This window comes from Gasterosteus aculeatus, chromosome X, assembly GCF_964276395.1.
Source record: "Gasterosteus aculeatus chromosome X, fGasAcu3.hap1.1, whole genome shotgun sequence".
Classification (NCBI taxonomy): Eukaryota; Metazoa; Chordata; class Actinopteri; order Perciformes; family Gasterosteidae; genus Gasterosteus; species Gasterosteus aculeatus.
This window is the reverse complement of record NC_135698.1, coordinates 17,374,699-17,388,837: the sequence shown is the minus strand read 5'-3', so window position 1 is coordinate 17,388,837 and position 14,139 is coordinate 17,374,699. Positions and strand designations below refer to the sequence as shown.

At 43.5% G+C, this 14,139-nt stretch overlaps 1 protein-coding gene and 1 long non-coding RNA gene across 16 annotated transcripts in view; one reads left to right on the top strand and one right to left on the bottom strand.

The window, feature by feature from the left end:
* Nucleotides 1–3,791, bottom strand: LOC120809616 (uncharacterized). Its single transcript, XR_005710120.2, has 3 exons — nucleotides 2,814–3,791; nucleotides 2,161–2,292; nucleotides 1–2,033 (listed from the first exon to the last, which is right to left on the bottom strand). It is a non-coding gene; the product is annotated as an uncharacterized LOC120809616 (long non-coding RNA).
* An 18-nt stretch (nucleotides 3,792–3,809) lies between these two features.
* ap3b2 (adaptor related protein complex 3 subunit beta 2) overlaps nucleotides 3,810–14,139 on the top strand; it is a 26,582-nt gene continuing 16,252 nt past the window's right edge. For 8 of the 15 annotated variants that reach the window (XM_078083179.1, XM_078083178.1, XM_078083177.1 and 5 more), the window contains exons 1-5: nucleotides 3,810–4,124; nucleotides 12,460–12,535; nucleotides 13,020–13,094; nucleotides 13,374–13,469; nucleotides 13,712–13,872. In XM_078083179.1, coding sequence (XP_077939305.1) covers nucleotides 4,012–4,124; nucleotides 12,460–12,535; nucleotides 13,020–13,094; nucleotides 13,374–13,469; nucleotides 13,712–13,872 — 521 coding nt within the window. In that variant the 5' untranslated portion in view covers nucleotides 3,810–4,011. Of the gene's footprint in view, nucleotides 4,125–8,801; nucleotides 9,407–12,459; nucleotides 12,536–13,019; nucleotides 13,095–13,373; nucleotides 13,470–13,711; nucleotides 13,873–14,139 lie in introns of those variants that run through there. The other 7 variants (XM_078083172.1, XM_078083170.1, XM_078083167.1 and 4 more) reach the window with 1 other exon arrangement.

Sequence of the window (14,139 nt, the reverse complement as noted above, 5' to 3'; positions counted from 1 at the left end):
TGTTTGTGGCACAGTTTATTGACAAGGGCTACAAAGTCAATGCTTTGTTCAAAGAGTGGGACTAGTTCAGTTTTTCAAATGTATTTTCAGGTTGTTTTTACATTTTTATATTATTTATTGTTAATGTTCTTTTTGTTTACATTTGTTATTTCATATATATCCTTCCTGACAGTCTCTGCCTCTCATTTAATTCTTCTAATGGTCCCACTTATGACAACTTCAGCTCTATTGATTAGGCAAATATTTATGCTTTCATGTGTAACTGAATTTCTGTTCCAATAGCACTTTTCATTGAAAACATAACAGAATAAAATAACCTTGAAAAAGAGTATTTTTGGAATAAACTCTGACATCTGAAGACCTCTGGCAATATTTCAATAATATTGCCAGTAAATGTAGGAACTTTGTAAACATAACTCTGAATCTCAGCAACCGTCATCAAATGAAGCAATGCTGGGAGTTTTCTTCACATAGTTTTCATCTCTGCCACGTGATTTACAGAACTCTCTGAAATTAAACCAACGTTTTAAAAATGTGCAGTTTCAGGATAAAGTGCTTCAGCGTGTTTCATCTCTATCTGTCAATGGTGTCAAATATGGCCTTGAGGATGTTTTTGTAGTAGGTCATGTACACACTGAAGCCATCCCTTTATTCTTGAAAATTAAGTACATTCTGAACGTTGAGACTTTGTGGGTGTTGTGTGGGAAACTGTTACTGCCTTGCTCTTATGACAATCACTTCCATGCTTACCACGTCAAAGTTGACAATGACTGGATTTGACTCAGTCCAGGAAATCAGTTGGACCATCAAGCTCTCGACACATATTTAGTCGATGTTAGTATGTTTCCTTGAGGTATTCTGTGTAAGTATGTTCTATCTAAATGTGTGTTACTTTTTGAAGTATTCTGCCTCATGTTAATGTGACTGCAATCTTTACATATTGTATGCATTGACATTGATTCATTTTATATGTAGCTATATAGAATTTAATGAATTAAGATTTTTACACTATAAATGCTGCCATGTTTATCTCAAAACATACATTTTCATTGATGTTAATAAATGGTAAAGAAGCAATTATTGTGTAGACAATTCTGGTACATTTTTGTCTCCTTAAAGTCCAGAATAGCTTGTCACTGGGGGGTACCCTTTTAAAGTACAGGAAAGTACCCTTTCAATGTGGTACATTGCTGTACCTTATAGATTAAAGGTACATTTATGTCTTGCAGGGTACACAACTGTACTTGAACTGGTACAATTTGATAAGGTACATAAATGGACCAGGACTGAAAGGTACACAATTGTCTCTCAAAAGGGTACCTCCCCGGCGACAAGCATTTGTACCGATTTAGGTACAAACTGGTACCTCTATTTTTGAGTGTGTAGTTGGTGATAACTTACTGTGAGGTTGTTGCTATGAGAGGCCTCTTTCTCGTTACACTAAGCGATCCAATGTTTACGCAGAGATATTTAGAAGTAGGGCACCGGTTCGTATACGATGCAACAGAATTTCGGTGCCTGAGCCGATTTAGAAATAAATCACCTGAGCCGAATCCTCAAAAACAATCAAGACAAAGTTGATTTGGTGGGTTTTGAAACGTTTCCTTAAACAAATCATCTAAAAGATGTGGCTGGGAAGCATCAGTTTAGACTCAGCTCTAAAATAATCGAAAATATTGATAAACTTATTGAAGTCTGATAGATCAATATACAGAGAGCAGCCTCATTTCACCTCAATGCTTCTCAACCATGTGCAGTGGCAGATTTAAGAAATTTGGGGCCCAAGGCAAAGGCAGGCATGGGGCCCTCTTTTCACTGTAGACAAGCCATGATCTGCACAGCCGTTCTCCATTTTTCATCTGCATGTAGTTGCTGCTGGTAATTCTGTGGCCGTCTTCATTCATGAGATCCTGGGGTCGTCGTGGCGCAGTGGTTAGAGACGGTGTGCTGGGAAGCACAAGGTTGGTGGTTCGCGTCCAGGCTGCCCCATGTTCCATGTCGAAGTGTCCCTGAGCAAGACCCCTAATTGCTCCCTGGGCAAAAAAAAAATGTGAAAAAGCCATGGGTTTAAAGTGTAATGTAAGTTGCTTTGGATAAATGCGTCTGCTAAATGACCTGTAATGTAATGTAATGTATCAAATGTAAAATCCTGTCCTTCACCTGAAGTGCTCCTCTCTCCACTATTGAGCAGCGTGCACTATCCGACAGCTGTTTTGGCCAGAGTGCTGGATCATGTTCTGCAAGTACAGTGGATGATGCTGGAGAGCTCTCACAGCACATCCCTGTCTCATTCTGAAAACAAATACAAAACACAGCATAAGGCTTTTACCCAGTGGTGAAATGTACAGTATATTTACTAATGTAGACATTTGAGGAATTCATGCAACTTCAATTTTGTCTGCTCTGCTGTATCTTAGAGGCAAACACTGTACTTTAAACTCCACTACAGTACATTCAATGAAATGGCTGGTTACATATTTCAAACCTTTCCTGCCTCGTGAAAAACCATGTACCCTCCAAATTATGATGTAATGCTAATATTTGTGATAAACTGAAAGAGTCTTCCTTTGTGGGGTGACTTTTAAAGCAAAAACTCAGTACAGGAATTCATTCAAAATTAGCTCAATCTTAAATATCTACAGCAGTAAATGATAACACGCATTAAAACGATATTAATATGAAGTTATAACACTGAGGGATCATTCTTTTAATGCAGAGTGATAGTTTCTAATAACTTACATAGTTTATTATGTTTTAATGCATAACCTTACACATTCAGGGCTAAATCACCCTTAGACAGTCTTGATACTCACTTGTTCATTTGCACAGGACGGAGCCTCCTCAGGTGTCCACGTCGGTTGAGCAGGTGGTGGGTTGCTGCTGCTGGCCGCTGCCGCAGGAGCAGTGAAGAAACTTGTCACTTTCTGCAACTTTGACGTAAATGTTTGTTTTTCTTCCTTCTTCCTCCTCTTTTCAGCACCGCTGGGGTCGCTTGGCTTCATCCATGTGATACTCTCCTCTTACTGTCTTTCGCCACTTCGCGCCGTTAGATTTTCGTTTTGGCCGTTTCTTGGATCCGTTCTGCACATGCGCAGTAAAGATGGACTGATCCAATGTAGTGGACACTGAAGGTGGGGCCCCGACACACACATAATCCGATACGCATTCCGCTGGCATTTTAGCGAGAGAATTTTAATCATAAATATAATTAATATGCGCAAATAAGAAATAACTTTATCGACCATAAGTGTATGAGGATTTTTACGGGGCCCCTCAGGGCCTTGGGGCCCTAGGCAACCGCCTAGTTTCGCCTAATGGTAAGTCCGCCCCTGACCATGTGACATTAGTTCAGAAAGATATAGATATGAAGGGCTCTATATTTTTTAAGCCTTTCTGCCATTCAGGACGGCGTAGTTTGCAAAGGTCAGCTTTTAGCCACCTTGAGTTGTCCATGGCGATCTTTTAGCCTGCTATTTCTGTTTTTTAATCAAAATATTGTCGGTTTTGCAGGAGCACTGAAATTTGCGTCTCACTCCATATCTTGCAGTTCTTTTTAAATAGAATGTGAAATTAGAAATGAATTGAGAGCCTTATGTAATGACAAAAAAGTCATCATCGTTAAAAAATAACGAAAAGATATGTTTGCCACATATTATATATTCTGCAGTAATACGAATAAAAAACAACTTTTGATTTGAAAAGAAAAAGGAATAGCATAAAACAAGAAAGCATTGAATTTGGAAAAGAAACCTGACAAATATTACTTCCTGTTTGAACGACTACTACGATCTGAAACAAATCACGTGACCAGAGCGTCACGCCCCCAACCCGCACCGCCCCTCCCTCGTCCCCTCTGCACCGCGCATCTCCGAGATAAACGACCGTGTGTGCGCCTGTGCGCCTTTTCAGAGCCGTATATCCCCCTGCCCTCTGCACTAAGCCTCCATCGCTGATCTGCGAGGGCGACGGAGAGAAAGAGAGGAAACAACAAACAGCCCGAGAGACGCAGCAATGTCCGCCAGCTCCGCTTTCAACGAGGAGAAGGGGGGCTCGTCCAGCGTCGGGGAGCCTGAATATGGTCACGACCCGGCGAGCGGAGGGATTTTCTCCTCCGACTACAAAAGGTGCGAATCCACCTGCTTCGGTGCAGCTTGACGCCGTTATTATTTGTCATAATGTGGTGTTGGGGGGTTGGGGGGGCTATACTGGGGCAGCTAATGGCGGGGGAGGTGCAGCGCGAATGCGGTCTCCTGTCTGTTAAAATGCATAGAAAGTGTTTATTTTGAATGCAACGTAGAAATCCTCGGAGTGAAGTTATTTTGTTAAATAGGCCCGTGATTTTAAATCTCTCCCCGTCATTTAGTCGCCCGGGCATGCGGCGGTATGCGGTGACCCGGTGCGGGTGTTGACTTGTAATAGACGTGCATTCACCGGTGTGTGTTTACAGCGTTTTTGTTGTTTATATTTCACGTATTTGTGAGGTGAGATGTGAAAGGCCCGTCGGAGGAGACGCCAGGCCTCAGCTGCTGTTTCAGAACCACCCCTGCTGGACAGCGGCAGAACGGCTCGAGCGTCACGTGACACACAGACCCGGTTTATAACGACATGGAATAAGGACAGTAAATAGTAAATCAATTATCAGCGATACTCCCGTATAAATAAAACAACACATATTTCTAGAGGTGGATGAGTGGCCTTATTCCTTGTTCTTGCTCAGGGCCCATGTGAGTCCTTTGAATTTCTTCCGTCATGCAGCACAATACCTGATAATGAAGAGTAATGGAGACTTGGTTCTAAATGACCTCAAAACTATAGTTTGACTTCATGTACTGTAATTGATTTTAATTTATTAATGGTCACATAAAAACATAATGTATCCGCAATAAGCTAGTACCAGACAGTACATTTGGGTCGGGGAAAACTAAACGAAATGATTACTTTTAATTACTGTGTTTAAGCTGGCAATACATGACAGCTGACACATCGAGTGAAGATAACTGCAGCCACTGATACATACATACTCATCATTTTGGAGGAAAACACGTGTTTAATCGCCACAGAAGGTCTTAGCAGGAATAAATATGGTTAAATAGTTTTTAACTAGCTAACTAACTAACTAACTACTTTTCACAGCAGACATTATAACATATTTTTTGAAAATGGTCAAAGTCTGGTACATTTTTGTCGCACCTATTTTCTTACCTAATATCTCAACATATTATGAAGACAAACCGAGGATGCATCTGAGACAATCAGCAGAAACACAAATAGCTTCAAATCGGTCATGTCTTTAAAAGAAATGCAGAATCTACATCCGGAATGAATCATGAAAAGTTCCAAGTTGTTCATCAAACAGCTTTTTATTCCTCCTCTGAGGCTCTCCACTGCCACTTGTGTTTTTAAAGCACAGTCCTACAATGCTAACAGCAGGTAAAACAAATTACATTAACAATGAGCCAGCATGCACGCTACCAAAGACCTGGAGCTCGCTCCGCGAAATGTCATGCCGTCATTATTAATGCCATTCATACCTTCTCCTCCAGTGACATGGCAGAAAGGTCTGCCGTAAGCGCTGCAGAGAATGATGAACGAATGAAGAATGAACGAAGTTCAAGTTCCTGCTCTGAAGGTTTCACACGTGTTCCAAATCGTGCATTTTTTATACACTAGAATGGCAGCTAGAATGTTTTGTCGCATGAACTATGTGTTCAATCGAGCTGATTGCTGATAAACCCGCTATGTTTGTGGATCAGAATAGCCAGAAAACGGTGCAGGCCTGTGAACTGTAAAATGTGACTGTGACTTGCAATTGACACACTGCATTTGACTTATTACCTATCGGAACATGCTAAATCCCTTTTCTTGGGCATGCTAGTATTTGCTGCTGTTGCTACACTTGCCTCCTCCTCCAGACCCCCACATTGTCATTCTCCACCCATCCACCAGATGCCCTCAGAACCTCGCACCTGTCCCGGTCGCTCTCATTCCTCCGCTCATCTGTTTGTGCTTCTCATCCGTGTATAACCAGCCCCTCACCACTCCTTCTCTGACAGTCATGCATCTGGTGTGCCCCTCTGTGTATTTTCTGTTTGGACTGCTTGGGACTGCTGTTGGCACCCTGTCAGCCCTTATTCCTGACTACTGCTTTGTAATATACGCCCAGGCTTTCATCTCACTGCACCTCGAAGAAGGGGATGAATTCAGGATTTTGTTCGCAGGTGAAATCGGCGATCAGACTGTTTGCAGTCTGGTGGAGTGAACATGTACAAACAGTGCTGAAGAAAAAAAGCTAGATCTAACATCAGTGTTTCTATGAGTCACCTGAGCACGTCCACCTGGTCCAAGTTGAACTATCGGCCATAACAGGCTCGGTTTGGTCCATTCCAAGACCTCTTGTATAAGGGGAAGAGAGCTTAACAGACATGTCTGTTGCATTACATAGTTTGTAGTCACACTGAAGGCTGCCGCATGCTTCTGCGTCTTTACGCACCGTCGACACACTCGTTTCAATTCATGGTTCTGCGTGTGTTGCAGAGCAATTCACCGCCAGAACAACAGGTGGAGTAACGTGTTTTTGTTGAAGACGACCTAGAGAGTCACGTCTATTTATTTATTTGTTTATTTATTTATCATAGACTTTATTGCCCCGTGCATCGCCACTGCTGCTTTTCATCGCGGACACATTTGTCCCGTATTTTCCTCCACAACTTTGTTCCCCTCGACCGGCAAACCGGCGTTTGTGGAGACCTCCCTCCATGAATCAGAGGCCATCCGCGCCCCCTTATATCCTCAGGCCTGAGAAGAGGGCTAATCTTTCAAAATAATTGAAAACATCAGCGAGGGGCTTATTAGTGTGTAGGGCCTTTAAAACAGGTTCATGGCTTCTCATTGATTTGACAAATTGTGAGGGTTACTTCTTCGAAAAGAAAAACACATAACAAAAACCTGCTGCTAGCTACTGTCTGCTGACTAATGCTCCTGAATGCGTTGGTGTGACTCACCGGCGCCCGTATGGTGCCAGTTAAACGGAGCGTCTCCGGTTGGGTCAGCTACGTTTTTCTCTCTGCTTTCTGTGCATCTGTTTGAGAACATGTTGTGAGCTTTACGAACAGCTTGCACTGCTTCACTGTATTCCTCCAACAGAGGGAGCTCATTGTTCATAGATGCCCCATGACCTTTGACCTTTGGTTCTAGAGGAGAACATTTTACCTCGGCATGTTTTCTTGCTTTTAAACCAGCATGGTACATTTCAGCCTCCGTTAGTGGATTCCGATGTAGACTGGGCGTTGCCGCCTTGCCTCTGTGTTTGCAGACCTCGTGTCTCCTCGGTGAGAGCAGATTAACCAGATTGTCAGTAAACATGGCAGTGAAAGCACTCGCTCGACCTTCGCTGCCGTTTCCTTGGAAACACGGCATATGTGAGACGTTGCATCAGTCCTCAAACCGTGTCAACCTCTGTTTTATTATTACTCTGAGCAGCAAAAAACACCTTTCCTATTCAAAAGGTGTTCAGCGTGAGTAAGTGTGGAATAAGTATTCCATTTAAAAAGGGGCACTGGTCCGTGTCAGTGGATATTTCTTGGTACTATCTTGTTGCGGCGCTCTGCAGGTCAAGAAATCAAATGTCAAAGTATTATAATTATGTGATGGTTGACCCTTTATTGGACGAGACTTCGGTGTCTGTGGCCTTTCTTTGGGAAGTTGCTTTAGAAGTTTGTAAAGACTGAAGATGTCCAACTATTCCTTTGAAAAAATCCCCTCCCTCCCCCACATGTACATGCGTCTGGATCAAAGATAACACACATGTACAGCAGCCACGCAGCGTATTTCCATTGTGGCCTCAGTGGTGGATGAATATGAAATATCCAGCTTCACGGCTTTCATAGTTGATTAATTCATGACGGCCTTCATCTGTTCTTTTTACTGTAAGCTGCTTCATCAAAGAATATCGCCGCATTGCAACTAGAATCGGAAAATTGTAAATAATAGTTAGCCGTGGCAGTCTTTTGGATTGAGAATCATCTCTGAAATAATGACTGTGACTGTTTTGTTGCCGAGATAATTAAATGTGTCCCCTCTCTAAATTGAGAATAAAGGGATCAAAAATACTTCATGAAGGGAGAGCAGGATGATATTCTCTCCGTACGGCATCAGTTGTGACACCATTGTCGCTGTCGGTGTAACTCTTTGTTGATGCTGCAACCCCAAGGTGTATTTCGCGGTGACATTACAGATTAAAAATCGTATTAGTGTCAGGAAGAACATATGGGAACTGTGCAAAATGAGAGAGAGAGAGAGAGAGAGAGAGAGAGACTGCCAAGAAAGCTGAGTCATGTAAGACCAGAACAAAAAAAAGGCACCTCACAGAATATAAAATAGAATATAAAATGATTAATACTGTGACATTTTGAAACACAATGAGCGAAATGAGTGAGAAATATTCCAAAAGCTTCTGTCGTAGGTACCAGAAAGGTCTCGTTGGCACGACGACGGATGAAGAAAGCTGTGATGGAGAGAGAGACAGAGAGAGAGATGTCAAAATGAAGAGGACGACCACCCTGGGGAGGGGAGAGGCAGCGTGTCCGGAGGTTACGGGAGGCCACGTCGTCGTGGCACAGCTCGGCTGTGTGGACGCGCCCTGCTGTGTGCGTGCCGGGAGTGCGCACACACACACACAGAGGGAGGGAGAGAGAGAGAGAGAGAGACAGAGAGAGGGAGAGAGTGCTGCTGCAGAGGCGGGAGGAGTCTCCTCCTCGAGAGTGGGAATAAAACTCCACGCCCCTCTCTGCCGAGCATCCATTTACTGAGCAGCTGATGCCTGCCGCCCGGCTGGACGCGTACAGAGAGGAATAAAAAGCGAGGCCACGCGGAGCTCCGGTGAATCCGGATCACGGCGCCCGGGAAGGCGAAGCGCATCCACCCGGGAAGAAGAGGCACCGGAGCCTTTCCAGAAGACCTCTGTTGCATCTGCTCTGTCCCCACCGGACGAACTTCAGGGGATGGAGTTTCATAACACGGCATCTAACTGAAGCTGAGCAGAACTCCACAGACGGACAGTCCGTCCACTTCACCCACCTTTGGGCCTCCACAGGTGGCTGCGAGTCTGAAACATGACCACCATGCAGAAGCTGCTGCTGCAGCTGCCGGTGAACGCAGCGAACATGGTGAAGTCGGTGCAGAGTCAGGTCCAGGGCACTGAGGAGGACAAGAGCCCCGTGCTGAGCCCCGACGGCGTGCAGCAGGCCTGGTACAGCGCGCTGCAGCCCGACGAGCTGCGCCACCTCCGATCCGGAGGAACGGGAGGAGGAGGAGGTGGGGGAGGAGGAGGAGGAGGAGACCACGAGGAACGAGCACCACTGGACGACGGCGGTGGAGGTGGCGGAGGTTTCCAAACACAACCTTTGCGGTAGGAGGATTCCAGCAGGATGCAGACTTATTCAGCATCTCGGGCGCTACAGTCATGTGTGTGGGCGTTTGGCTGCTTGCTTCCCGAGGCAGATAAAAATGAGACTTAGAGAATAACAAGTAGGTGCCACACAAGTCTAAAGGGCTGTAAGACAATTAGCAAGACACAAGATGAGAAAATCTATATTTCTTCAACACTAAATGGCTTTTTTTTACCGTGGATAGCGGATTGTTTTGCCATCTCAGGCTTACGGTACTATTGAGATATTGTTATTTTGTCTTATGCAACACATGAGTGATGGCTGGTGGACACAAGTCAAAGAGGTTGAGTATATAACCTGTACACCAGTATAGAACTTCATAGTGTGCTGATTAAAAGGAAATACTTTCCTTCACCAAGGTAAAAACGTGTCCATACACGTGTATTTTGGTCTGTTACACACAGTATAGGAGACTTGTATTTGCATTCTCCTTCGAGAATCGGATCTCTGATATCATGACGTCCATGTCGGGGCCGGTGGACTCTTCTATTAATTAGAGTGCAAACCTTTCAAAACAAACATCAGGAGTAGTTCTCTTCAGAAATAGATTTAGTTAAAGAGAGCTATAATTACACTCTGGGATGTTTTCCTTATTCTCAGTTTACAGGATCAGAGCTCTTCACTGAAGTTGAAGGTCTCTGCAGAAAGACTTCTGCCAGCACGCTACAACTCTTAAATCTTTCCCTTCTGATTCATGCAAAAACATTTCCACATCTGCTCCTCTCTGTCCTCGGCGGAAGGTGCGCGGCTCATCTCTCGTCTTCGGGTTGCCGGGTAACCTGACCTCGGCAGGTTCAATAATTCAGAGCGGTCTGTAAATTCAGCCGTTGTTTGTCAGGACGGGACACAAGAAACCAAGAGAAACGAGAGGAGCGGGGCCGGTGTGGAGTTACGACGGGGCCCCAGGGCGTGAGCGGGGACCTGCAGGCCTTCCGGATGACAACTCACCGACGTGGCACCTTTTATAGCTTGTTAAATAAAATAAATTGCAGTTAAGCCATTAAACTTTAGATTACACATGGCTGTATTCTTAACTTTTTATCATTGAGCCATTGAATCTTCCTTCTGGACCACTACGCTCTGATTAAAAGAGAGTAAGAAGTCTTTTAGTGTTTAAAGAGATGTTCTGCGTAAAAGGTTTTTTGATGATTTGTTCTAGGATTTATGACACAATTTGAATGTTTTTAAAGCAACTCTTGTGACGTATGGACGGACATAAGCTTTTGGCTGGGATGGTACAGTTTATAGGTACTATAAGAATTTGAAAACACTCTAATAAATGACTTCACAATAAACAGAAAGGAGAGTTCCAAGGATTCAACATCCAAAGGTGCTACTTACTACCACTTTTACTAACATTGCGTGTGTGAGCCGTCAACCGGCAAATGTAATCAATGGTTTGGGGTCCAGTTTTAATTAGATCCTCAGAAAGCCTGTTTGTCTTCAAACAGGCCACATGAATCCCCGTCATGTCATCAATCAGGGAACCTGCTCACGATGGCAACGTGACACCAGCCGTAGAACAAAAGGAGGCGCAAATTTCTCTCTAATCCGTCATGGCGCTTTGTCAGGTTAAAAACGTGGAAAGTTTGCAGTTCATCAAGTTGTGAAATTTATAATTGAGTTTTAATTAACGTACGTTAGATTATTAGTACGTTAGTTCTAACATAAATGATCATCCAAATGTTTTATGCTGCGCACTTAAGTCTGTCCAAGCCAAAGTAGACAGGATTTCAATTAAGGAATTAACAAATCCTGCGTTGAAATATATTTTTGGTGTCTTGGGTTTTGACTTTTAATTTAATATTTTGTCCCTTTAGCGGCTTCAAAGTGTGAAGTGCATGAAGGAGCTGTCAGTCTGTATCAAACAGACTAGATGATAGAAATGTAAATGTTTTTCGGAGTTATGAACCCATCAGCAGGATTTCACAGGGAGAGATGAACCGGTGGGAAATCAGCATTAGTGTGACTCATCCTCACGTCTGTGCAGAGTTATCTTTGCATTTACAAAGTTTCATCTTTAATCTGTTTTGGTAAGCAGCCACGTACTCGTAACCAAGAAACCATCTTCGCCTCGCCGCTCCCTCCAAACACCCCCCTCAACCCCCCCCCCACCCCCCCCCGCCTTCTATACAAACGGTTGGTTTGGGAGCGTGTGACAGAATGATTTCTGTCATACGTGCAATTAAATCACAAACACTTGGATGCGTGTTCATGGAGAGGAAAGCAGAAATCTTTCTTCTCCGGTCACGATAAATCCACTTTGTTGTGCAGCTCCGTTCGCTAGTGTCACACCACCAGACGGATGGAATATTGGAATATGGAGTAAACCACAGAGGAGAGGACGTCACCTGCCATCCTTATATTGTATTTTCTGTTGCCTTGGAAACTGGTCCGTGATCATTTGCAGCTCTGCGCCCGTTAAATGACGTCGCCGTTTTTCTTTATGAATATAATAGAAAAACTGTTGAAACAGTTAAAAAATATATTATGATGATATAATGATATAAATGTATAATTTGTTTTGCCTTAAATATTGCTTGCCTATTACATTATGTTATGTAACAACACAAAACGGCAATAAGAGTATTTTGTTGTTTATGTTGCAGCTGGGTGGAGATCTGTCTTTTTAACTATTCATGTAAATACTTTACCAAACTCTTATCAGCCCCGGCTGATTTACGCACCACAATCTTTGTTCCGTTAAAAGTCGGTTATCGAGTTCTAATATAAAAAAAACTCTTCTGATGAAAAAATGTTTCTTTCTCCATTTCTTCCAAAACATTTTTTCTATGTCTATGAGAAGTCGACATGTTTTAGAGATGACGTCTCCTTCCAATTACTCCCCTTTTATGTGCTGCAGTTTCAAAGGTTCCCATATTATACGAGCTGGATTTCAGACTTCAAAGAGAAAAAACTTCTCGAACACGCCGGTGCATTTTGACACATTATGAGCGTTGAATGAAAAACGGTGTGCTTATTTTCAGGCTTTTTCTCTCTCTCTCTCTCTCAGACACGATGACTTGAAGGAGATGCTGGACAGCAACAAGGACTCCCTGAAGCTGGAGGCGATGAAGCGGATCGTGGCGGTGAGTGCGAATGAGGTTTACCTTTCACTGATCAGCCGGTGGGGATTGAAGTAGCATCATAAAGAAGAAAAGTGCACGTGAGTCCATTTTCAAAAATGTATTCAGACGGCAGCACTGAGCCGAAGCTTGTTCTCTGCACGGACTCTACTACATAATGTGGACGGTGAAGAAGCGGCCATGACAGATACAAAGTGGCTTGTAAGTAGGCTGTAAGGTCCTGAGGCGGTAAGACAAGGTTTCAGATGATATAACCTCCGTGGTTACAGAAACGAAGCGTGTTAAATATTCATAACCTCAAGCTCCACAGTCATCGTCCCAGCAGGACAACGAATGAAAAGGAAAAGCTTGAAAACAGGCTGAGAGGAAATATAAAGGAGTTGCACCTCCTCTTGCAGATGATTGAAAAATGTCACCTTGTGAAATCTTCACTGCTCGCTGTTAGTCATTTATTTGACTCTCCGGTTGTCTCTCTCTCTCTCTGCAGATGATCGCCCGAGGTAAAAACGCATCAGATCTCTTCCCTGCTGTGGTGAAAAACGTCGCCTGCAAAAACATCGAGGTTCGTAATGATGTTTCGTGTGTTATTTCACACGATCCTTTTCTTCACTTTGTGTGGTTCATTGTGGCAGAAATAAAATGAATCATCTTATCGCATTTTTAAAAGTTCCCGGGGGTTTCGCTTTATCTAACCTCGACTAAATAGCAATTTTCCTCTTGTCTTGTTTTTTTAAGGTTGTTATCTCTTCACTTTGTCTCTTCAGATTTATCTCAACGGAAAAAATTGAAGTAATCTACATAATTTGGATTAAACATGCCCCCCCCCCCTTTCTCTGAATAGGTGAAGAAGCTCGTCTACGTTTACTTGGTGCGTTATGCCGAGGAGCAGCAGGACCTCGCTCTGCTCTCCATTTCCACCTTTCAGCGAGGGTTGAAGGTACATCAGCGTTCACAAGCCACATTTTCCTCACATTTAGACGTTTCACATTTGAAATTTGCACATTTAACACGATTGGGGTTACGATATTAAGATATTCCCCCTTATTTTTTACCAAATAACAGCAGAACAACACACCCAGGTGTGCTCTGCAGGGGTCTCCAACCTCTTTGCCTCTATGAGCTAAAATCCCCAAATGAAAGTGTCGGAGAGCGACTCACTGCACCACGTGTCTTCTGCAGGATCCCAACCAGCTGATCAGAGCCAGCGCGCTGCGAGTCCTCTCCAGCATCCGAGTCACCATCATCGTCCCCATAATGATGTTGGCCATCAAAGAGGCCGCCTCGGATATGTCTCCGTACGTCAGGAAGACGGCTGCACACGCAATCCCTAAACTCTACAGGTACCAAAGTCCTTTCAGACCCTTGATTCCCCTCTTTGGTAGTTCAGTTGTTAGTTACTGGTATCGCTGTTTGAACAGAGGCTTTATATCAATGATTAAAATAAGCATTATGTAGGAATCTAAACGCACTTGGCTCAGGTCTAGTGTTATTACTTACCAGCATTGTTACTGCTTTGTAATTGATATCCTTTTATAATCAGTAGCATGCAGAATAACTCTTTCTCCAGCATTTGTTCAATGCCTGCTAATGATTTGATTCTTCTCTCC